Source organism: Ambystoma mexicanum, chromosome 4p (genome assembly GCF_040938575.1).
Source record: "Ambystoma mexicanum isolate Mex_15411 chromosome 4p, UKY_AmexF1_1, whole genome shotgun sequence".
Taxonomy (NCBI): Eukaryota; Metazoa; Chordata; class Amphibia; order Caudata; family Ambystomatidae; genus Ambystoma; species Ambystoma mexicanum.
In genome coordinates, this window is record NC_090927.1 from 256,396,840 (window position 1) to 256,421,358 (window position 24,519).

General features: G+C 48.2%; 1 protein-coding gene across 5 annotated transcripts in view; it reads left to right on the forward strand.

Moving 5' to 3' along the window:
• MMUT (methylmalonyl-CoA mutase) overlaps positions 1-24,519 on the forward strand; it is a 641,762-nt gene that overhangs the window by 563,408 nt on the left and 53,835 nt on the right. For all 5 annotated transcript variants that reach the window (XM_069605779.1, XM_069605780.1, XM_069605782.1 and 2 more), the window contains one exon: positions 9,112-9,279. In XM_069605779.1, the coding sequence (XP_069461880.1) occupies positions 9,112-9,279 (168 nt within the window). The remainder of the gene's footprint in view (positions 1-9,111; positions 9,280-24,519) is intronic.

The window sequence follows — 24,519 nt, forward strand, 5'->3', positions numbered from 1 at the left end:
TTTTTTTCTCCTGCCAAGAGTGAGACTCTTTTTTTCGCCCACTCTTGGACATGATTTATGGTGTTCCTTTGACTATTAATGTGTTTTATGGGCTATGGGGTCCTTTACTCCATAGGGTCTCATGTGTTTTTACTATGTGTTACACAGCACCTTCGTGCAGTGACTCAGGGGTGTCATAGTGACACCCCACCATAGACTCCATACCCTGGGACTGACTACTGTCTCCCAGGGCATGTAAAGTCACCATTGGCTTTACTAGTCCCAAATTATTAACAGAAACCGGTACAAACCATCATATTGTGGACGTACTGGTCGGGGCAATTTGATTGCCCCGGGGTCTCTTAGTCGAGGGGGCACGTCTCCGTCCCCCCTGATCGAGTTTTGACTGGTGGCAGTGGATACTACTTTTTATATTCAACCGCAAATATATCCCTATGGGATTTTCCCATTGTTCGAGGCTACCAACTTTAATTATTTAATTCTCATAGACTTGAACATACCGCCGGTTTATTTAATTAATATTCATTCGCTGGTTGGTATTTTTTGCCAGGGCTCGATTCTAAAATGGCGTTTGTGTTCTCTTCTGTGACCCCAACCCAAGTCGAGCCCTTTGTTCCACTTTTTGATGGGCTTCTCCACAGAAGCCTCCAAAAGTGGTGCCACTCTGTCTGGGTACCACAGGGGGTGTGGGAGGGGGTTTAGGCACCCCGGACTGAGTTACCTTGGTAAGTCAAGTCGCACTCTTGTGTGATTGGCCCAAGTGGTGAGCCAGCCGGCTCACCACTTAGCATGTTTGATTGACAGCTAGGCTGAGTGAATGGGGGTATGCTGCATAAAAGCAGGGCTTTGGGGACTGGAACTTCAGAAGTCGCCACAGGACCTGAGAATCCGACGAGGGAGAAGCTGAGCCGACCTACCACAACGACACCACCGGTGGAGCCCTGCGGAACCGACTCACCACTTCCCGATGACAGAGAAGATCTCCCGGCTGGAGAGGCTTCTTCCCCTGACTGGTGGGCACAACCAGTTTACCTTCTTTTCTTCGCACCCCAGACCGGTTTGTGGTCGAACTGACCGTGCCAAGCACCCCGGCGGCCGGATAGCCACTTACCACTGAACCGCGAATGAACGGACTGCTCCTTGTACCTGAGAAACTCCACGGCTGGTTTCTTCCCTGGCAGTGCAACGGACTCCTGTCTTCCTCCCCGACGAGATCCTCTCTTCCCCCGGACGAAGCACCGACTTGCATCCGCTGCCAGGAACAACTGCCCCCGCTGGAGTGTTCTCACCACTTTAAGGTACCGTGTCCGCCAGGCCTCCCTTTCTAAAGATTGCTACAAGGTAATAATAACCCCTTAACCTTCTGGACTGGGCTGGCCGCCTTCACCCTCTAACTGGTCCCTTTTGTTGGTCCAACTCCTTTTTGAACCTTTACAAGACTTTTGTGCACTGCAACCGTGTGACCTTGGACACATTTCGTTTTGATCCTCTTAAAGCGGATCCGGCCTACTGACTCTGAATTCACGGTGTTAATTTGCCTTCCTCTCTTGTTGTGCTCGTGAAAAAGTGTTGGGATCTGTTTCAATTTATTCTCTGCTTTTCTCTCCCTTTTTAAAACAAATTATTAGAGTGCCATCTACGTTAAGCGCTCACCGCTGTCTGAAAATAAGTGGGGCTTTACTTAAGACTTGTCTAATATTCTTTTAAGGGAGTGTATATCTTTTAGTGACCGGGTTTTTGAATTGCTTACTATTAGTGCCTGTGTGTTTTTCTAGATGTGGTTTTAAATAAATAATTATATCTCTTTTACACCAAGCCCTCGTCAGTGTTTACTTGTTCTATTGTGTTCTCTTGACCTATTGTGAATACTCTGTATACTGCCTAACTCTTCTTGAGGGAAGTCTGACTGCTCAGCCACAGCTACCAAGTGAATCTGTGTGGTACAGACTGCTACCAAGTGGGTTTACTGCCAAACACCTGTAGTCCTAAATCTTTTGCTGTGGTCCCAGAGGGAACTGCACAGGTTTCTGCCTAGCACTCGCACCGGTGGCGGCGCGGCTGCACCTACAGGGGATCCACATCTACCCATACCTGGACGACTGGCTCATCCGGGCAAGGACAAGGGAGCTCGCCGTGGAGCACACTGCGAAGACCGTCCAGCTGCTCACGGACCTGGGATTCTCCATCAACTTTCCAAAATCCCACCTGGTTCTGTCGCAAGTCGCCCTGTTTCTGGGAGCCAAGCTCGACTCAGTGGCGCGGCTGGCCTCGCCATCGGAGGAAAGGACCAGGACCCTTCTGGGCAAGGTGCAGCATCTGCTGGCCACGGACATGGCCAGGGTAAGATCTATCAAGTCCCTCCTCGGGATGATGTCCTCCTGCATTTATCTGGTGCACCTTTGCAGGCTTCGGATGCGCCCCTTGCAAGAGTTCCTCGACGCTCGCTGGGTCCAGTCGAGGGGCAGCTTCGAGGACAGGATCCCTCTCAACGAGACGTTCCGTCAGGCGACCCGTGGTGGGGTACCCGCTCTCACCTATCGGCGGGCATGGACTTTCAGACCCCAGCTCACCAGGTGACGGTGACGACGGATGCCTCCCTGGAAGGTTGGGGAGTGCAATCCGGAGATCTTCACGCGAGTGGCCTTTGGCTCCCGGAGGAGAAGTCACTCCACATCAACTTCTTGGAGCTCTGCGCAGTGTTCTGGACCCTCAGGTCTTTTCTTCCGCCCCTCAAGGGCAAGGTGGTGAGGATCTTCACCGACAACACCACCACGATGTTCTACAACCGGAAGCAGGGTGGAACCAGATCCCCTGCCCTATCCAAGGAAGCCCAGGATCTGTGGCACTGGGCCGTCGCCCAAGGGATGTTTCTGGTGCCTCTTCATCTGGCAGGAATAAAAAACACGATCGCTGACTCACTCAGCAGAGAGCTGTGCTCGTGCCACGAGTGGGAACTACGCCAGGATCAAGTGGATCGACTCTTCCGACGATGGGGCGAACCCCAAATCGAGCTCTTCGCGACGGCAACGAATTCCAAGTGCCGGAGGTTCACCAGCAGGTTCCCCCAGCCGAGGAGCATGGGCGATGCTTTCTCGTTCCCCTGGGACGGCCTATTTCTTTATGCATTCCCTCCGCTGCCGTTGCTGCTCCAGCTCAAGAGGTCTCGGTGCAGGATGATCCTTGTCGCACCGGCATGGCCAAGACAGATCTGGTTCCCGGACCATCTGGACTTGTCATCGTCCACACCAGTCAAGCTGCCGACGGACGCAGATCTTCTCTCCAGAGAAGGAGGCGCCATTCTTCACCAGAACCCGGAGTCGCTGAACTTGCAGGCCTGGCTCCTGCAGCACTAGAGTTTGGAGGGTACGACATCCCGGCCGACTGCAGAGAGGTTCTTGCAAAGGCCAGGGCGTCCTCTACTCTCAAGTGCTGCGGACATAAATGGAAGAGGTTCTCTGTCTGGTGCCGTGCACAGATTAACCCTCTGCGGTTTACGGCCCCTCAAGTATTGCCGTACCTACTGTTATTGGCCAAGGCTCGACTAGCTCACGCTTCCATCAAGATACATCTGGCCGCCATCTCACGATACACCAGAGCTACGGGACGGGCGTCCTGGTGGTCTCATCGACTGGTGAAGGAATTTATGAAATGATTGTTCCGATCATTCCCGCCGGTGAAGGCCCCTGCCCATGCCCGGGAGCTCAACGTGGTGCTGAGCAGGCTCCTGGGGGCCCCCATTTGAGCCTATGCATTCAGCACCGTTGAAGTTTTTGTCGTGGAAGATAGCGTTTCTCGTGGCCATCACCTCCGCACGACGAGTGGGAGAGATCCAGGCCCTGTCTTGCAAGCCGCCATACTTGACGTTCCACGACACGAGGGTGGTGCTGAGGACGCACCCTCCTTCATGCCCAAGGTGCCGTCGGACTTCCACCTCAACGAACCCTTGGTGTTGCCAGTTTTCTTCCATCTCCTTCGTTGCCGGCTGAAAGGACTTTGCACTCGCTGGATGTAGCTAGAGCGCTGAAGTTCTACGTGAACCGCACGAAGAGTTTTCGGAAGACATCACAGCTGTTTGTGAACTTTGGGACTGTGAATGAAGGGAAGGCTCTCTCGAAGACTTCCATTTCCAGATGGCTCTCCGGCTGCATCATGCACTGTCACCGGTTGGCAAACTGACCGCTGCCCGGCCGTCCGAGAGCCCATTCGACCAGAGCGATCGCTGCTACCAGAGCGTTCCTGTCTGGTGTGCCCCTGCTGGACATCTGCAAGGCTGCGACGTGGAGGTCGACGCACACCTTCACAAGATTCTACTGCATCGATCGTGACTCCAGGGAGGAGTCCAAGGTCGGCCAAGCAGTGCTGCGCAACCTGTTCGCTTAATTTGAGCCTGGTGAGGAGGTAAGAGATGCTTAATGTTGAGCCTGTTGCCACCTCCTGTGGTTGTGCATGCGTGTACTGCTATGTATTCTCTTATTCATGAGCACGTGAATCCATGCCAGACCCCATGCTGGAGAAGGAACAAGTTACTTGCCTGTAACTGTTGTTCTCCAGCATGGGTCTGGCATGGATTCACATGCAAACCCTTCCACCTACCCCTCTGCGGCTCTTCACTTGGTCATACTGCCACTTTACGTGCTACCAAATCTAAGGATGGCTGCCAGAGGCTGGGCTTAGGGAGAGAGCAGTCATTGGCTGGGGGCAGTATGACCCAGAGACCAGTGGTTGGTTACTACTAAGAAAGACAGATCAGAAACGAAACTGATACTGATTTGTTTCTATACCGAGGATTCCCAGGTAAGTAACTTGTTCCTCACACTACATGGAAAGGATTGAGCCAGAAATTCCTACCATCATTCCATCCAAGTGTCTCGCTGATGCTTAGAATAGAGAGAACGAGGGAACAACCTCAGCCCCATTTCCCAAAGTATGATCCCCTAACCCTCTATCTGGGGGCCTTGTATATCAAATGTCTCTGGCTTCCTACTCATGTTGGTGGGTGACTACTCTTATCCGTTCTCTTCTATTTTGTGGATCCTGCCATTTCATGGACTTCATGGTTCAACATCTGGTTCTTTGTTGGAATGCCCCACTCCCCCCTCTCACAATTGAGGCAGATTCAGCACACTCTTGTCGTCCTCCAATGACCACACCTCCACCACTCTGTTGTTGAGTCTGCATTGGAGACCCAAAATGAAAGGGCAACCTGCCCTGAATTATGTGTTGATTTAGATGATCTATGATTGGATTGACTGCACAACAAGGTAATCAGGCAACCTGTTGAACCCAACTGTCAAGGAAGTGTATATTCCCTTTCTTCCTGGCCAGAGCTATGATTTTCTCTTTGAGTGCAAACTCGAGGAGCAACATTACAAAATCTAGTGGTGTGGCTCCTCGTTCATCACAAGCTCTCCAGATTGTGTTTGTGCTGCCCATTTTATGCTCACATCGGATTCTTCATCCAGAATAGCTGAAAATAGGGATTTGGTTCAACCCTTTGAATCTTGTTGCTCGGAGCCATCCTTAAGATATTTCATGCAAATTGTTTTGCAGCGTGACCTGTTCTTGAGGTCATCGTATTTGGTTTGCAGTTCTTGTAAGGTGGCTTGAATTGTGCACACAGAAGTGTTGCTGACGTCAGTTAGTTCTTGGAGGAACGGCGGGTCATTTTTCAGTCTTGTCCTCTCAATCCCAGAGTGATGCAATATCCTTTTTATTATCAGCAATAGGCGAGAACAAGTCGGAGCAAAACTTGAGGTCGTCCCTTAGCACAGTTAAGGATGCCACAGTGGTATGCTTTGTCTGCACTTCCTTCAGCTCCAAGACTTCTGTGTGCCTCTCCTGCCACAGACAATATTGTAGAATGTTCTCTGCTACATGGATCTTTGCCTTCTTTTGCCCCACAGTTTCTGAATATTTTTGGAAATGTTATGAAAAGTGGTTCCCTTCACAGATGGCACAGTAGACTCTGGTATAAAAGGAAATCTTCTTAACTTGGTTGCAGGTTACAAACTTCAGTTACAGATTACCAAGACAGGTGCTCTAGGACACATCCACCGGCCAATCTCTCCTCAAGCCAGCCTCATCAACTGTCATCGAGAGAACACCCAGCAGAAAACATTCACCCAACATTCCACACCCAGGCACTCATGGCATCACATACATACTGAGCACAGTAGGAAAGGGAAGGCAAGTCACAACACAATTCCCTGCTTTGCCCTTTTTCATGAATTTGGTTGTGATGATCCCCATGTAGGGACTTGGGAGGGGAGGAGGTGCTCACATTGGATGCAGATCAGACCTATATAACCAAATCCGCTGCTGAAAAAAGGTCTATTCAGTGTAGGCCAAGGGTTAGCCCGTAGAACGATCCAGGCCGCCTCACATTTCATTGTGCAATCCTGGAGCGTGGGGAACTATGCCCTTCCATTCCAGGCCCGCACACTAGTGACTGTCCATAGCGGAGGGACACGCCTCCGGTTGCGCATCAGCCCATGCGACTCTGGGACTGTCTGCCGCTTTGAAACGCAGCCTTAAATGCCAGGGACTCGGCACAACTCTGCTGGGGACGCACCACCAGCTCTCGAGCCACCAGCGCACCTTGTCCCAGCAGGGACTCTGGCTCTGCTTAGCATAACATCTCTGCAGGTATCCTTGACATGTATGCCATAGAAAGGGAGAGGTACTCACTGGGGATCGGTAATGTGTTGGGAGCCGTCGCCATTACCAAAGTTTTAGTCCCAACCCTTGTCAGCAGCATCCCCTGTGCTCTAATGGGCTCTTATGGACTCCACCCTGTCAATTATGTTTGCGCCTATTGACAGCTTTGCATGTGTTTGTCGGGATCATCTTCATAGAGGAGCAAACGGATACTGCTCCTGCTTGGATGCCATCTTTGCCATGACTGCTCCTTTTTGGGTGACATCTTTGCCATGCCTGAACAGGAGCAATTTGAATAGCCAATTTGTTGGCTTGGTTGGCTTAAGACCAATTCGGTCAAAGGTTTGACTTAACAGGATTGGTTGCATCAAGTGAGTATTGTTATTGATTCAACGAATTGAGGATGGGTAACCCCCTGGATCAGAATCTGTGGCAGTGACTTTGTGTCAGGAATCAGCACAGCTTCTCGCACAGACAACTCCGGAGGCCTCAGGTGCTCATTAGGCACCACAAGAGTTAACCTTTGTTCCTGCTCAGTTTTCATCCGAAGTTGCAGCTCACCTGTGGAGATCAGTCTACCAAAATACTGCCTCTGTGCCCAAGCCCTTTGCCTCTAAACATGGTTTGTTATTGGTGTCCCGTTTGCTGCTGCGAGAGTCCCAGTCTGTTGTGCAAGTCTGCGACTAATATCTGTGACTAATGTCGGCTGATTCTACAACCAACTCCTCCCATTATCTATCAATTCCTGCCTACTCATGGTCAGAGTACCTCCAGTGTTGGCCATCCTCAAGTCTGTCCACATTGGTGAGTTTGGGGGTCTGTCGCCGAGTACCTGGGCATTGAGGAGGGCACAGGATAACTCTTGGTTCCGATTACTGTAACTTCACTTTCAGCTCCACAGGCGTTCCACTGCGCAGCTATTCTTTGCTACCTTTCCTGCCTCTATGCCACCTGCTTGAGGGAAATGCAACCACTCATGTCTTGCCCACATGGTCTCAGCCCATTTTCTTTTCCAATGCACCTCATCTCATGAAGAGAATGTTTGAGAGTTGAGAGGGTGGGTGCCAGCCCAATGATTCCTGTACTAGAGTCCAAAGCCTGGAAGTATACGAGGCCACCATCATCCTACATCCAAACTAATGGACCTTCTTTCTGTGCTCCAGCAATTAACTAGCCAGATGGGGCAACAGAGGTTGCAACAGTTGATTCAGAAATTGTTGCAGTTCATGAACTAGTCGTGCTTTTGCAGGAAAAGGTAGATAAACCAAAGGGTTCTAAAGCTGGTTCCCCATCCTCCTCGTTGCCCTACTTCAAACCAACACAGAGATGCAGCATATACATTGCCATTCCCGAACGCTTCAATGGCAATCAACATAAGTATGAACACTGCCAGGGTGACTGCATTCCCTCATTAAACCATCCCAATTTCCAAAAGCCCCTTCCAAGAATATATTAATTGTTGCAGACTTTGGTAGTGATACATTAACCTGGGCTACCAAATTACTCAATTGAGATGATCCCATTCTTAGGGATTATATCGAATTTGCAGAGTGCTTCATTTAAGAAAATGTTATCTAACGTCCCTTCTCTCGGGCAAGCAGCGTGTAATGGCTAACTCTGAAACAGGGCGCCCGGATTTGCTTTCCTATCTTACACAGCCTCAGAAATGTGTTACGGAGCTCCACTAGTCCGATAACACTTTCATGACATTTTTTCAACACAGACTCCAGGGCGAAATTCAGGATGCTGAGGTGCACTTGCAACATGCTCTTGTTACTAAAGACCTTGTCGATGTGACATTTCAATTTGATCGACAAATCCAGGACCACTGCTCCCGTAACACATTTTTTAAATTTATTGTAATGTTTTCTATTCAATGGTAGGAGGTCAGAACAATACTTGAGATTGAAAAAGCAAGTAATTAATGTTAAACCAACAACACAAATTAAAAATGAAATTCACCTGCCATTTTTCTGTATGTAAAGTGACCACAGCTGACTAGCAAAGCTTGCGGCAATATGCATATTACAATACTTGACGTGACCTGACTCTTTCTGTTCAAACTCTAAAGTCACCTGCAACAATTCCTGAATGATGGTCGTTCAGCAAACAGAACAGACTCGGATGCAAACATTTCTTGCATGCGGATATACTGCAAACGGAGAAAAGACCAGGGAACGATTTTATCCTGAATTTGAGTGTAGGTTTGTTGTGTAGTACTTTTATAGAACTTGGAGGCAGGGTATGATGTGTGAGTTAGGCAGAAAAGTATTGTTTTACGCTGGGTGTTACCTATATAGCTTGACCGCAGGACATGCCATCTGGGTACTGTCAGGGGCATGATCTTTTGGGAAATGATGTAGCTTTTGTTTTTTAAGATACATACCATAAAACACGATTGTGTAGTCACCTTAGCTCTGACATTGCTTGACATTGCCTGTTTCACTTTTACAGACACCACGAGAAGTTGCACAGCAAGCTGTCGATGCTGATGTTCATTGTGTAGGTGTGAGTACTCTGGCTGCAGGCCACAAAACGCTGGTACCCGAACTTCTAAAAGAGCTGCGGGGTCTTGGACGTCCCGATATTCTTGTAATGTGTGGAGGTGTTATACCACCCCAGGTAAAAACAAAAAAAAGTGTTATGGTGTATTAAGATTAAAGTGCAAATACTTCTCCTGTCAGCTGAAGTTACACGGCTGTTTATTTTGTGTAATCTGTTAAGGTTTGCTGAAAGCTGATTGTATATCTTGCCTACCTTTTTGTTTTTCTGCTGTATGACTACAACGTGCAATCATTTTGTAGTAAATGGGCCTACACATAAGACTTGCCTTGTTGCTATATAAAAACATTATTTGGTGAAAGACTAGTGCCAGTAGCTAACACATTTAGTCTAACATTTTTGAATAATTCTGTTTTTGATCTACTAATGATACCTTTTGACATTTATATTAAAATATTGTGAAACCTGCTGGTCAATAGGTTCATGGAAATACTGTTAATCACAGAAACATGCTGTAGTCTTGCTTTTAAACAGGATGCCTTGAATGTGGGCATTCTAGCTTGCAGCCGTAAATGGCCGCTCTCACCTAGAGTTCAGGTACCTAGCTCCCCAGTGTCACTGTTTTTTCCTCTTTAGGTGACCTGTGATACTTGTATCAGGAAAAAAATCTGAAGTCGCTACCCTGGCCAAATTGTCATGGTTACAGTCTGATGAATCCTTAGCATGAGAAGATTATTGAAAATTATTTTTGTGAAGATTTCAGAGCTGATCGAACATGTTACATCATATGAGCACTTGGCTTAACCTCTGAAATCCCATTTTTATCTGTTGGATAAGGGATGGCTATCCTAGATATGCAAAAATAATGGTGGCTCAAGATTAACGAAAGAGGTTTGCTGTCGGGATACTCTGCAACACTGCTCCGAGTGCCATTTTCTATTTTGTCAGCACAGATTTGACAACGAAGTAACCGTTTCAGTCGAGGCTTCTGTGGAGATAGATAAGCTGTGCGCTTAAACACACTATACACATACCAACTAAGCCAATCAAACACAGCAATTCACTAACCCTCACATCAAACAAATGCTGCACCCTGCAATCAACCTTCATATCGGCGTCCTAGCCAGTGCACCCAATTCTACCTGATGGACGCAATTGCTGCGATGCTCTTGACACAGGACTCCTAGAAACGGATCTGCATGCAATACTCGGGTACTTCCGCCTGGCCGCTTAAACACAAAAGGAGGAGTTTCCTTGCATTTCTCCTCTCTCCATTAACCTAACCCACTGCCCTCTCTTTCAGATCTGCCAGAGTGCCTGGAGACCATGCACATGGCAGCATTCCACAGTATACATTCCCAAAACAGAACAGTATATATTTCTGCAGCAGTTTATTTGAGGATTTTACTCTTTACAATTATTATTTTATATTAATAAAGGTTGTTGCTTTCATTTCCTGATTGTTCTTTTTAAAGGGGTGTATTCCAGTATTGCCAGTGATACCATTTTTGAAGTCTAATAATGTATCTGCTATTTTTAATATTTGAAACTTGGTTTACTTGGGCAAAGCTTGCTTTTAATGCTGAGTCTTTTATGAAGGGCAGCATATCTGGAGGCGAAATTAGAATCTTGTACTCCTCATGCACGATTGCTTCTCCTAAACCGCATGGCATTGATCCTTGACATAAATATTGCTAAGTATTCCTTTCGTAATGAATATCACTGACTTTCTTATCCAGATCTTTCACTATATATTCACACCCAAGCTCAGCGCACAATGAAAACCAAACTGAAGCTGCCAACAGGACACCACCACTCACTTTCCTACGCCCTCTTCACCCACTAACCCAACCCAACCCCACCTCTTTGTTTACAGATCCGCCTGAGCGCCTGGAGACCTACGTTGGTTACAGTGTGCTATATATAAATACCTTTAACATTAACTAAATCGAGGAGGAAATACAATTGCTCAAAACCATTTTGTAATGGTTGTATGGGTTTGTTCCATTTTCTTCTCCAGTTATTCAGTTGCAGTTCATAATAGCCTTCCAAGTAGCTATACACTTTTGTGGAGCTCTGTGCCCCGAATCTAACTTTGAACTTAGATAGGTTGATTTACGTCTTGTCCATGACTTAAAGTGCTATGTGTAAGCAGTAGCTTTATGCTTGCAATTTTACACCTGTCAGATTCTACCCATTCAAATTAATTTCCAGACCGATTTATTTGTGGATCAAAGTTTGCTGTGGCTACCCCAATGATATTAAACCAACCCATTGTTATAAGAGATAATCCTCTGGTTCTTCTCCTGCTCCAGCTAAGTCCAAGCATCCACGTTCAAATGTGTCTTCTATTGACACTTTCGAACCAGAAAATACTATTTGATTAAATTCAAAGAGCATCCAGTCTGACATGCAGATTTTAAAGACTGAATTCTCCAATCTCACTGTGTCTGTGTTCGAAAGTGACATTAAAGTAAACCATTGCAGGAAGGATATTGAGGTTTTAAATACTGTTTGTGTACAAATTAACACTTTAAAGAATACCCTGTTTGAAAATCACAGTGTGCAGTACAATCTCAGAAAAGTTTAATCTTCCTGAAGAAACAGAAGTTAAAGACTTTAGAAACTTAGTGGAGAATTGTATTCAAGATTTTCTGACATTTACATTTCTTATTATTTTAAATACAATTTAATATTCACATTAACACAACTTGTTTTTTCCCATATTGTGGGTGTGGTATTTTTAATTTAGATTGAAGGAGTATTCAACAAAGCATAAAATAAGCAGTGTCGCTTAACAATTTGCTATGCAATTCTGTAGGTTTGCTTATCAAATGGACACTTGTGTAGCAAAGTTAGCTATTTTAAGGTTGCCCTCTTCAATGAAAGCACAGCTCTCTTTCCCTTTTTCCCTGCCACATTTAAGGGTCCGCCAGATCATGGCCTTGGTGGATTTCTCCCCAGCTCTAAGCTGGGGGGAAATCGCCGAAATTTCGCGCTCTTACAGCCGGCGGGAAATCCGCCGGCGGTATGAGCACGAAATTTCCCCATTGAGCCCAATGGGGAATGGGGAATTCCCGAATGGGCTCAATGGGGAATGGGCAATACCCGTTCCGACGAACCCCTGATCCGGCGCTATTAGCGCCGGGGGGATCGGCGGTAGGGCTATTAACGCTGGCGCTAATAGCGCCGGCGTTACCTCCCAACTCATGATGAGGCCCATAGTATAAGAAAACTTAAAGCTTGATACATAGGGTATGGTTACACAATGACATAGTTAAAATGACAGACAAATACTGAGCAAAACATGTAGGATGAAACGTTAACGTAATTCTACATAGTTCAATACAATACTGATGGGCCATAGATTCTATACAGGTACATACAATACTGATGGGTCGTAGCTAGGTCATATGTCATTAGAGCGCAACCAGTTCAAAGCATTGCGCCTAAAGCTCAGGTAAGTTTGTTCAGCTCTAAGTGCTAGGGGTAGGGCATTCCAGGATGAGGCCGCTTTCACTGGGAAGCTCTTGCCTCCAGATTTCATAAGCTTGAATCGGGGTATCTCAAGGCAGAAGGCATTAGCTGTTCTGGTGAGTCGTGTAGAGGTTCTCCTAACCATTCTCTGTTAGGTAAGGTTGGGCTGAGTTATTCAGGCATTTATAGGTCAAATAGATGGTTTTAAATAAAATTCTGTTGATCTTTAGCCAGTGGTGTTCCCTTCTGATTTTTGAGATATGTTCTCTTTTAGGGATGTTCAGGACAGTTCTGAGAACGTTATTTTGTAGGATTTGTATTTTATCTATGATATACTTGTTGGCTCCTAAATATAAGCCATTGCAGTAATTCAGTTTTGACATTATGAGGGCGTTGGCAAGGGTAATACAACTGCTTTCAGATAAGAATGGCCTACAGGCTCTAATGATTTTGCAGATGTAGGTTGTAGATGATGCCATGGAGTTCACCTGTTTCTTTAATGTAAGGGTGGAGTCAAGGTAGAATCCTAAGGTTTGGACCTCCTTAGATACCGTGATAGTATTACCATCAATGCTGAAGGCGGAGTAGTTGGGGTTCAGTTTTTTTTAAGCTCGAGGTAGACCCAAGGATCAGGATTTCTGTTTTATCGTCATTCAGGCAGAGGCCATCAGATGCCATCCATGCCTGAATGAGAGGTATATTTTATTTACCAAGGCCGTGTCTTTGTCAAAATTGCCCGGAAGGGGTATGAGGATCTTAGTGGCATCTGCATAATGTGTGTAAATGACACCCAATCTGCCCAATTTGTCAAATAGGGGCTTGGTAAATACGTTATATATCGTTGCCGATACACAGGAGCCCTCTGGAACGCCTCATCTGAGTTGGATAGGGTCAGCAGATGCCGAGGGAGAGAAAACTGGCATTGTACTTTTATCGATGGAGGACTGAACCCATGCTATGGCACCAGTGGGAAAGTGGGCTGCCGTTGCTACGTGTTTACATAGAACTCCATGGTCCACCAAGTCGAAGGCTGCTGACAAGTCCAAAAGGAGTAGCATGGCAGTTTTCCCTTGTTCCTTAAGTTCATCAATTTACGTTTTCAGGTCGATGAAAGCCGTTTCCGTACCATGCTTCGACCTGAAACCGGTTTGGCGTGAACCAAGGAGGAGGTTAGTTTCCAAGTAATTCTGAATTTGCAGATATGCAATTCTATCAATATTTTTGAGGAGGAAGCGCACTGTAATGATAGCCCTATAGTTGGTGGGAATAGAAGGGTCCAAGGTTTTTTTTTTTTTTAATAGCGGTACTACCCAAGATTGTTTTAGGGTATCTGGGACGATGTTATTGGAGAAAGGCATTGATCAATTTGGTGATAAAAGGTGTTAAGTCTCTTGCTGCATTTTTAATAATTTGTGCAGGACAGTTATCACCTTGGCAATTGGATGGTTTCAATGATGGGATGTTTTTTTCTGTATCCAGGATAGAGACTTTAGTGAAACTGAACGGTACAGGACAATGAGAAGGGTTAGGTAGGGTACAGTGTGTTGAAGCAAAGCTTTTTTATTGGCCATCTTAGATAGGAGTGTGGATATTTTATTAGATGGCGCATTCTGAACGCTGGTGCACCATAGTTTATCCTTGGGTACAGTGTCTGGGGAGGACTGGGTGGTTCCAGTTCCCAGAGGATCAGGAAGAGTTCCTTGGTGTTAGAGCTGGCATTGGAAATTCTTGCGTTGTAGAGGTCTTTTTTTTAGTTCAGATTATATCTTTTTTGTAATTATTAGCAAAATTAGATGATAGTGTCCTGTTTTTCTCAGATGGTTTGTGGCGCCATAGGGTTTCTTGTTTCCTTTTCTGTAGTCTAATGTCTTTAAGGTGGGGAGTGAACCATGTGTTAAGGTGTGCCCGTTGTTTGCTTTTGCGCAATTTAAGCGGAGCAAGATCGTCAAGAGCTTTAGCCATAGTGGTGTTGAACACTTCAACAAAAAAGGTGGGGTCGGTATTGGTATGGAGAGAGTTCAAGGCTGGTAGGATAAGGGGGGGTAACTTATCAGTCGTAATATTTTTCTTCTAGTTGGGAGAGGTGGAGCCATGATGGTGTCTTTTGCTACTTGTTTGTCTAGTGTTAGCGAGAAGTCAATCTAATTGTGGTCAGTCCAGGGCTGGGTAACTTTAGTGATCTTAGTCTCACAATTCAAGTGGGCCACCCAGTCAAGAGTCCTCCCTTTGATGTGAGTTGGTGCAAGGACCTTTTGGGAGAGTCTGTAGTCTGATAAAGTTGAGGCCAATGCATGGGCATGTTTATCCTCTGGATCATTAAAACCCAGGTTGAAATCTCCTAGGATTAGTAATTGTGATGAATCTTTAGCGTTGTTAGCTAATAGGCTAGACGCGTCCTCTTTGAAGGTGTCAGTAGGGCCTGGTGGTCTATCTATCAGAAAGATGGTTGGAGTCTGTTGGTTAGAGATGGGCATTTTGGCCATAAGTAGCTTGCAGGTTTAGACTGGTGGAGGGGGTAGGAGTCTCATAGCTAGGTTAGTTTTGGCTATGATGGATAGGCCCCCTCCTCTAGAGTTGGGAAGGTCTGTTCTGAATATTTGGTAGTTCTCAGGGATAGCTAGAGAAATGGCAGGGCCTGAGGCATCCTGTAGCCAGGATTCTGTGACTGCAAGGAAGTCCAGGTTATCTGTGGAAAGTAAGTCTGCTATTTCGGTGGCGTGTGCCACAGGGGATCTTGCGTTAATTAGCGATCCAGTTATGGTACAGAGACTCTTTAAATCCTTAAGGTTATTATGATCAAGTTTTGGTGGTTGAGTAGCAATTTTCACGTTAGAAGGGGGTGTGCGATATATAGGGCAATGTATTAGGCATGGTCTTCGGGGCTAGTCTGCTGCATGATTTAACATACAAGTTTTTCTTATCGCTAAGTTGGTAGTTGGAGTTACTTCTTGGTTCTGTATAATCTCCAAGCTTTACAGTAAAGTTTAGCTTAGTGTATCTAAATTACATAGTGTCAACTCTATTTCATTTTGTTTGGGGAAGATGCATCGTATTGAAAATGTACATGATAAAATGCTTTTTCTGGCAAACCTAGTTCTGTAACCTGCAGGTTGCACACATCTTGCAACTGGTGCTCAACCCATAAGCAAACCCATACTCATTGTCTCCAGACCTCTGGTCCTCTCTAGGCTGGACTACTGCAACAGCCTATTTCTCAATCTTACTTTATCCTCCCTTCTCCCCCCCCCCCCTTCAACTAATCCAGAATAGGACTGTGAGACTCATCCTTGGCCTCAAGCCCAGGGACTGCATCTCTCCACTGACTCCAGGTTGCTGGTAGGATCAAGTTCAAGACCCTCTGCATCATCCACAAGGCTTTCTTGGGCCTGGGACCCTGCTAAACCCAACTCTCTCCCTAAAGACCTCCCTGCTAGAGCCCTTTGGTCTTCTAGCTCCAACTCTCTGCAGATGACTCTTCTCTAAGCAGAGAGTGGGGGGTAGATCGCTCTTCTCTGCAGGAGCCTCCCTCTGGAATGGTCTCCCTGCCCCTCTCAGGCTTGAGCCGGTCTTCTTAAGTTCCCGAAGCTCCTCAAGACCCTCCTTTTCTCTTCTTCCTTCCCTCTCCCACTCCCCTGTTAACACCCCTGTCTGCCGCAGTGTCTGGCTGCCTAGTTCCCACTGAGTTCTACCGGACAACAGCCCCTCCCTGCCCAGTCCACCCCCCCTCCTCGCACTTAGCATGTGGACCCCCCACCCTGCACCTCATGCAATCCCTGGCACTTGTCCTCCTGGATGCCCCTTAGCACTCGCCTAGATCCTGAGGCCCTCTTTCCCCTCCTCCTCCACCCTCCCCTACACTTGCTCTCTCTTCTTTACCCTGCATTTCCCTTCCCACCTTACCACTTCACATTTCATGCACACCAGCACACCAGCAGTAAGACCCCCCCCCCCACCACTCTCACTTTTTATTACTGCACTTGCACGGTCCGAATGTCACAAGGCCTAGTGGGACCGTTATTGTTATCTTTCTCCCCTCCTCACACCCCACCATTTTTCGTCATGTAGCACCTTGAAACACCATTTGTTGTATAGGCGCCTTACAAATATCCAATAAATAAATTAATATTCTTGACATTCTCTATTATCACCCTGTTTATTTATATCAGGTACCCTAAAAGGGAGATGACGACAAATTACAATATTCCACCTAGGTTCCCAGATCTATGCCTGCTACGCAATCCACTCTGCTTAGTCTTTCTTTCCTCCTACATAATGAATACACAAAGCGAACTAGGTGCTTCCACACAGTGGTGCTCAATAGTTCCATCAAGTCTGTACATCTACAAATCGACTGCAATACCAAGCACTGTAGTTAGCCTTCAAAGCTCGCTTTGCTTTATGATTATGATTGTATTATATATTGCCACCTGCAGGAGACAGCTGGCCCAACTGTTTTTAGAGCCTTTTTTATCATATCTATTTGTGTCCATTCATGAGCTAACCTTTTACAGACACTCCACTATTGTTAGTCTTTTCGCCAATTTGCGCAGTCATTTAGATTTTATAAAGGGCAAGTAGCATTTGCAAAAGATGTATGAAACTTTTATTTAACATTTACTTTGTTTGCAGTAAATGTCAAATAAAAGTTTCACTGTATATTGCTGGGCTCTGGTTTATACCAGTGTGACAAACATTGTGGGTTTGTGGTGACATACACCATTTTACAGAAATCACATTTTAAATGTGTCGTCTTCCGTTGCTATGGACTGAGTGCATTTCTCTTAGGCTGAATAAAACTAAGTTACCTGACCTGCAGGTCTAGCTGAATTTTAAAGAATTTGCACGGTCTAACTCCTCTCGCTAATGTCTTATTTCAGAGATACGCAAAACAGCTGTATTGTTGCTCATTTCAGGTCTTCGCTACAAACAACCTCTGGTGACATAAACCATACTAGTACAAAATTGCTAATCAAATGGGTCTGTTTGCTAATCCCATTTTTTTTTAAATTAACTCTGCTAATCAATTTTTGAGAACTACTTTATTCCTTGATTCAATTAGGGTCATTCTTCTATAAAATTTACCACGAGAAAGAAAATATATTCCATCGATAGATCTCATTCCACTTGATGTATGTAGATTGGTTGTTTGGATCAATTTAGGGTGTTTACCAAAGAAATTACATCATGATCAGTTATGAACCAATATTTAAATTCAGCCTGTTGAACAAATTGAATGAAGGTAGCTTAAATGGCACTTCATGTAGAGAAGTCATTGATAACTCCCATTGCCTCGGGATATCATGCTTTAGATATATTCCAGGGTATTACTGCATCCTGCCAAAGCTTTCCATATGCTGTGACGAATTCAAGCAGATAGTCATCTCTCCCCAAGGGAGAGCCACCCCCTTTGTGACTAGGGCAGTGAGCCGGCTACACTTAACACCACTTAGGGGTCAGGGTTAGCGGGTTCCCTGTGGAGGGGACTCCCCCCCTCCACCCCTCCCCCCTTAAGGGACAGGACAGCCCCAGATAGGGACTTAAGTTTCCATCCCTCCCCCAGAGACTAAACTATCTTGTGCTTAGCAACAAAAATCAATATCACAATAAATGATTCATATTAAAACTAAACTAGAAATTGTTGAATTGTGTAAAGTAGCACGCAATTTTGAATTGGGCGATTTCTTTTTTAAATTTTTTATTTTTTTACATTTTTATTTTTGTTGGCAGAGGCAAACAGCATACACTTACATCACAATAGGCAGCAATAATCACATTATATTCATCAGAACAGCTGTACCACAGCAGTAGTGGAATAACGAAAAAAATAAAGTAGTGGCAACACAGTATATCAAGATAATGCAAGTCATCAAAGCGGGGCTTGGGGGGGACTCCCCCCGCAGAGGAGTCATCGTCCAAGCCATGGAGGTAGTGTTGAAGGCAGTCCAAATGTTCTTGGGGCGAGAACGCACTGGGATCATGGCTATATGCTCCTCCTCACAATTGCGGGACCAAGTAAGTAGGTTCAGCCATTTCTGGAATGAGGGGGGAGAGGAGCTCTTCCAGTTCTGCAGAATACATTTTTTAGCCACAATACAGCCCACATTTAAGAATTTGGCCATGGATTTAGCCCCATCCGTTGACCACACTCCAAACAGAACTCCCATTGGGTCTGGGTCAATAGGAGTGTCGCAGATCTCAGTCAGTGTCGCCAGGATCTTACCCCAGAATTCCACAAGCCCCGGACACTCCCAGAACATATGTAGATGGCAGGCACCCTCCGCTTTACAGCGGGGACACGTCCGCGAGCTGGTTCGAACAAACCTGGCGATCTTGTATGGAGTATAGTACAACCTGTTAAGCAGCTTGTATTGGATGGTGCGATAGCGAAAATTAAGGGAAACTCTGCTAGTGTGTGAACACATTCTTCCCCACACATGATCCGTGAGTTCCAGCTCAGTCGCCCAGTTGTCCCGAACTCCAGAAGGTTGGAGTGGGGTAGCCAGTAGTAGTATCTTATACAGTGAGGAGATCACCCCTCGGGTGCCACCCGCATTGTCAATGTATGCAATCCCGGAGGACTCCGGGGGCTCCTTGGGGAAGTCAGGCCAGGTGGCGCGGAAGGCCGCACGGAGTCTATAATATTGCAAAAATTCTAGGGCCGAGCCAGTATGAAATTCATATCCCCCCGCCCCCAAATAATCTGTACGCCCACGTAGCCCAGCAGAATGGACGCCACCAGATCTATAAAGTCGGGCGAGTCCACATTAGGGCCGTAGGTGTTCACCAGAAGGTACTCCCTATTGGATATCGTACAATGTAGTATGATATACCTCCCCTCCACATCAATGTAACTTCTGTGTAGTACAAACTTGAGTGACTTATGAATCATCGTCAGGACCCCCCTGGCCCGCGTAGAGTATAAAGTGAAATATGTATTGGGGCCCCAGGATGGTGCCATACACTTTGTGAGGGGGCCCATAGCGTGCCTCTCCTGCAGCAATAGGATCTTGCATCCATGTCTGTTGGCGTAGGCCATGACTTTCGAGATTTAGTGTAGTTGCTCAGGCCCCGGATGTTCCAGGACATTACTATGGTAGGCATTCTAGGGGTCTAAGGTACATCCCAGCATTGTTGTCGCTGAACATATTTACCATGTGAGCCACCACCCTGCCAGTGCCCTGATGTAGTGTAGCATACAAAGCTGCCTCTGCCGTTTCCAATAACAATTCACAACTCATACCCTCCCCCCACCCGCACCACCCCATCTTCATAGGTGATGTGCCCGTCCAACCCCCTCCCTTCCATACCATAACCCCCCAATAACTGTGAGTCAGCGGTGGATTCCCAACGTGTGTCCAGTACGCTAGTGGCCCAACCGTGGCCAGTACCCAACATCAATGTAATAAACTTAAACCTTGCAATCGCAGTAGGGTGCGCTGCTGCCGTGAGGTGGAACTAAGACAGACATGGAGTATCAAGCGGTATAACAAACATTAGAACGCATAAACACCACATTGTTCCACACCCGGCTGTCCGGATGGTGGGTGAAGTGCCCACCTCCTGGGTGGGATAGGCACTAGAGAATGTGGACAGTGGAGCAAGTGCGGGGTCTCGCGTAGGTGGCTGAGGCAGACCTACCGGGACCGGGGGGGAAATCGTAGACGACCCCGCTCGGAATAACCACACCTGGCGAGTGCTCCGAAGTGTAGATGTGTATGCGTGGTTAAGACAGTGGAGTGTTGTTACCATCAGCACATTGAAAAAAGACAATAATGATTGGGCTTCATGCTCATTTGCTGAGATGGATTCAGTCATCATCAGCGAGGTCTTCATTCGCGTTGTGTGGTGGTATCTGGGACTGAATAAATTTCACGGCTTCTTCCGGGACCATGACATTTTTTTTTCTCTGAAGGTGATCTTGAGCTGGGCGGGGAAGAGGAATTCATAGGGGACATTGCGCTCACGCAGCAGTTTCTTGACTCCTAGAAACTGACGTCGCTCTTGTTGGACCCCAACGGAAAAGTCGGGGAATATACGGATGGTATGTGAGTCAAGGCGGAGGTCCTCTTTCTCGCGAGCCAGGCGGAGGATGAGATCCCTATCCCTGTAGTTGAGGATCCTGGTGATTATGGGCCTAGGGAAGTCCCCAGGTTTGGGGCGCGGTGATGGGGCCTGGTGAGCTCGCTCGACCGTGAAGTGTGTTGACATGACAGGGTCGCCCAGGAGGTCTTTAAGTAGAGACTCAACCGCCAGTTCCATATGCCCCTTAAGGGTGTTCTCCTGGACCCCGATAATGCGGAGATTGTTCCTGCGTGAGCGAGATTCAAGATCACATTTCGCCTTCACCGCTTTCATATCTCGGGTCAAGGTGGCTACCGTGTCCTGCAGCGAGTGTAAACTGACTTCGTTTGCCCCAATACGGTTCTCTGCCTCTGTGATTCTAGTTCCTGCCTGGTCAACTCTCGATTTGAGGGATGCCACATTAGCATTAATGTCGTCCAGCTTTTTGAGGAAGGATGCGAAGTTCTTGGCCATAGACTCCATCATCGTGGTGAGATCTGGGGCAGATGCACTGGATGAGGGTTCGTGACCATGCTCCTCCAAGTGGGAGTAGCAGGCGCAGCCTGCGCACGAGGAGTGGCTCTTGCAAACTTGTCGATGGTGCCTACCCTGTTGGCCCCTCTGGATGTATTAGGCATTACAGGTTCGAGTAGAGGGGACCCGCCGGTACGGACCTGGGGGCGTGTAGGGTGTAGGTATGCAGTGCCAAGGTCAGCGCTCAGTGGAGAAGCCCGGGGTGGGGGACAGCCCAGCAATGCTATCGGGGTCAGTTGGCGATGAAGTTACAAGCGGTTTTCAGTGGGGAGGCCACGTCAATGTGCTGATAGGTGATGGGCGACGCAGTCCTCAGTGTCGGGGGGCATCCGGCCAATGAAGCATTGTTTTGCGGGGCAGTCGGGGCGATGGTGGTGCCGCCGTGCAAGTGGGGTGCCCGACTGCCCAGTGCTGCAGTGATGAGGAGGTATAATCGCTGCGGGGCCCCCAGCAGGCAAAGTGGGGCGCGAACAGTGGCAATGCAGGTCCGGTGAGCCCAGAGTTGTATGCCCCCATGGCGCGGGCTAAGGGGCTGTAGAAAGGCCACCAAATGCAATGTCTGTGGCCAATGAGTTGTAGAGTTCAGGCAATCCGGCGTCCGGGCTTCAAGAAATGCGGGGACTATGGGTCCAAGATGTCGGTCACGGACTCGCACGACGCCTGCCTCTGGTGCCTAGGGGAGGCCCACGATACAGACGACTGTGTCGACTGTCAGTCGCTCACGGCAAAGGCCTTGCGGGAACGCAAGAAGAAGCTGTCGGTAGGCCGGGTGTCTAAGCCCCGGAAGTCGAGGTCTGTGGGGCTTTCAACGGATGACTCGAGGGGCGACTCTCCGCGTCATCGTCGGAAGTCCAGTGGGTCTCCTTCCAGGAGTCGGTCTTGCCACTCCTCTGCCTCTTCGAGGCATTCCCAGAAGCGCCGGCATAGGTCGCCATCCCCGTCCTCTTCCGAGGACTCCGCCCGTCGGCGGGTCGCTTATCCCTCCATGCAAGCGACACCGGAGGAATGGGATTCCTTCGGGAAGCAGATGCTAGCGATTCTTGAATCGCAGGGCACTGGTCCGTCCGCGCCTCTGAGTGGGGTCGGTCGGCACCGATCGAGACAGCGCTCGTACGCCTTCGGGCTCGGGTGGTCAGCACCACTCGCGGGAGAGGTCCCGCTCGGACAAGGGTAGCCGTTCTCGCCATGCCCGTTCCTGGTCCTCGACGCACTCGAGACCTCATGCTCCTGTGCCGTCTTCGAAGAAGACGTCGACGATTTCTCTCGAAGGCTCCGCCTCCGAGGGGGTCGTCGGCGCCTAGGTCATCGAGAGACCTGCTCGTAGCTCCGGCTTCGAGGACTGTGTCAACGCCGCCGATGCTGGCGGCGCTGCAGCTGACGTCGACGCCGATTCGCTAAACGTCGATGTCTTTCCTGCCGGTGCCGACTCATTCGGCGCCCTCGACGCCTTTCGAGGCGGTGGTGTCGGAGGGGCCCCGTGGCACGGGGTTTGCCCCTAGAAAGGCTCTGGCTAAAGTCAGGCACTGCTTTGGTCCACAGAGGTCTTCCTCTCCCCGCCTGGAGTACATTTCAGAGGGTGATGAAGGCTCTGATGACGGCTTGGTTCCGGTTCCGGTTCCAGATGAGCTTATCTCGGGCCATAGCCAGTTTGTTGACCTGAGGCAGTCGCTGCATGATGCCAGTGGACTGGGCTCCTCTCAGGAGGTGGCGTTTTGTAGGCCTGAGACTGGCACTCATGCCGATTCTTCATATCGGCACCTTATGTCTCGGGTCACCGAGTATTTGGGTTGGTCAGCTCCACCAGGGGAGTTCGTTCAGGATGATCTCACGGACATCCTTGATCTTGGTCCCCCACTGACCCGGTTTTGCTGTTTCATATGGCTCTGCAGAGAAGGGTGGCGGCGGCTTGGACTGCTCCGGAGAGTCTCCCGGCAGTGGGCAAGTCTTTGTCGCGAAAATACCATCCAGCCAGTAGCGACCCCTGTTATTTGTCCAGGCACCCCACTCCGGAGTGTTTGGTGGTGCAGGCGGCTACGGCCCCGGCAAAGCAGGCATCGTAACCTACCATCCCTCCGGATAGGGACGACAAACGTTTTGACGGCTGGGCGAAGAAAGTGTTTTCTTCGGGGGGTATGGCGCTTCAGGCGGCCAACTCCATATGTGCTTTGTCTCGTTTCACACACACTCTGTGGAACTGTGTTGCATTAGCAGCTGAACATATTCCCGAAGGGGACAGACGGGATGGTTTCCTTGCTATGGTTCAGGATGGCAAGGATGCCATATGTGAGGCCGTTCAGTCTGGTTTGGACTTGGCAGATTGTGTCAGCCGGTCCATGGTGGCGAGCACCGTAATGTGCAGGTTTGCGTGGTTGCGGAAGTCTGGGTTCGCTCCTGATGTGCAGTCCCGGCTCCTCAACATGCCCTTTGACGGTGAACACCTTTTTGGCAGCAAGGCTGCCAAGAGCCTTGAGAGGTTGCAGACCACCAAAGCTGCAGCGAAGTCGTTGGGCGCTGCAGTTCGCCAACCTCCGCCTTTTCGTCCTAGGGGACAGCAATGGAGCGGAGGTTCCTTTCCCTATTACTCGTCCTTCAGTAAAGCAAGGGGAGCTAGCAGTCAGAGGCCATCGTAAGAGTGCCAGAGGTGGAAACAAAGGTACCCGAGGTGCCAAAGCCGCTCGAGCAGTTGCCTCTTTGCCCTCAGGCAACACCGCAGCAGCTACCACTCAGTCATTAAGCCAGGTCCCATGGTTCGCCAGTTGAGGGAAGGCTGGCGCAGCATCTTGTAGAGTGGGAAGCCATTACTTCGGATGTGTGGGTTCTGGAGATCATATCCCACGGCTACTGTCTTCCTTTTTGGCAGAGGCCTCACGACAATCCACCAGGGAACCTCTTTGAAGTGTCCGGATCCGCTCCTTGCGCAGGAAATTCAAGCCCTGCTGGAAAAAGGCGCCATAGAACTGGTGCCTGTAGCGGAGAGGAATAAGGGATGGTATTCCCCTTATTTTATGGTTTCGAAGAAAGACGGGGGATTGAGACCCATCATGGACTTGCGCGGTTTGAACAAACTCCTCAGGAAGGACAAGTTCAAGATGGTGACTCTTTCTCAAGTCCTCCAGGCACTTCAACTTCAGGACTGGTTGGTGTCTCTCGACCTCAAGGATGCTTACTTCCATGTGCTGATCCATCCCAAGCACAAGAAGTACCTGAGGTTCGCGGTTGGCGACTCGCACTTTCAGTTTCGGGTCCTGCCGTTCGGATGGACCTCTGCCCCAAGAGTTTTCACCAAGC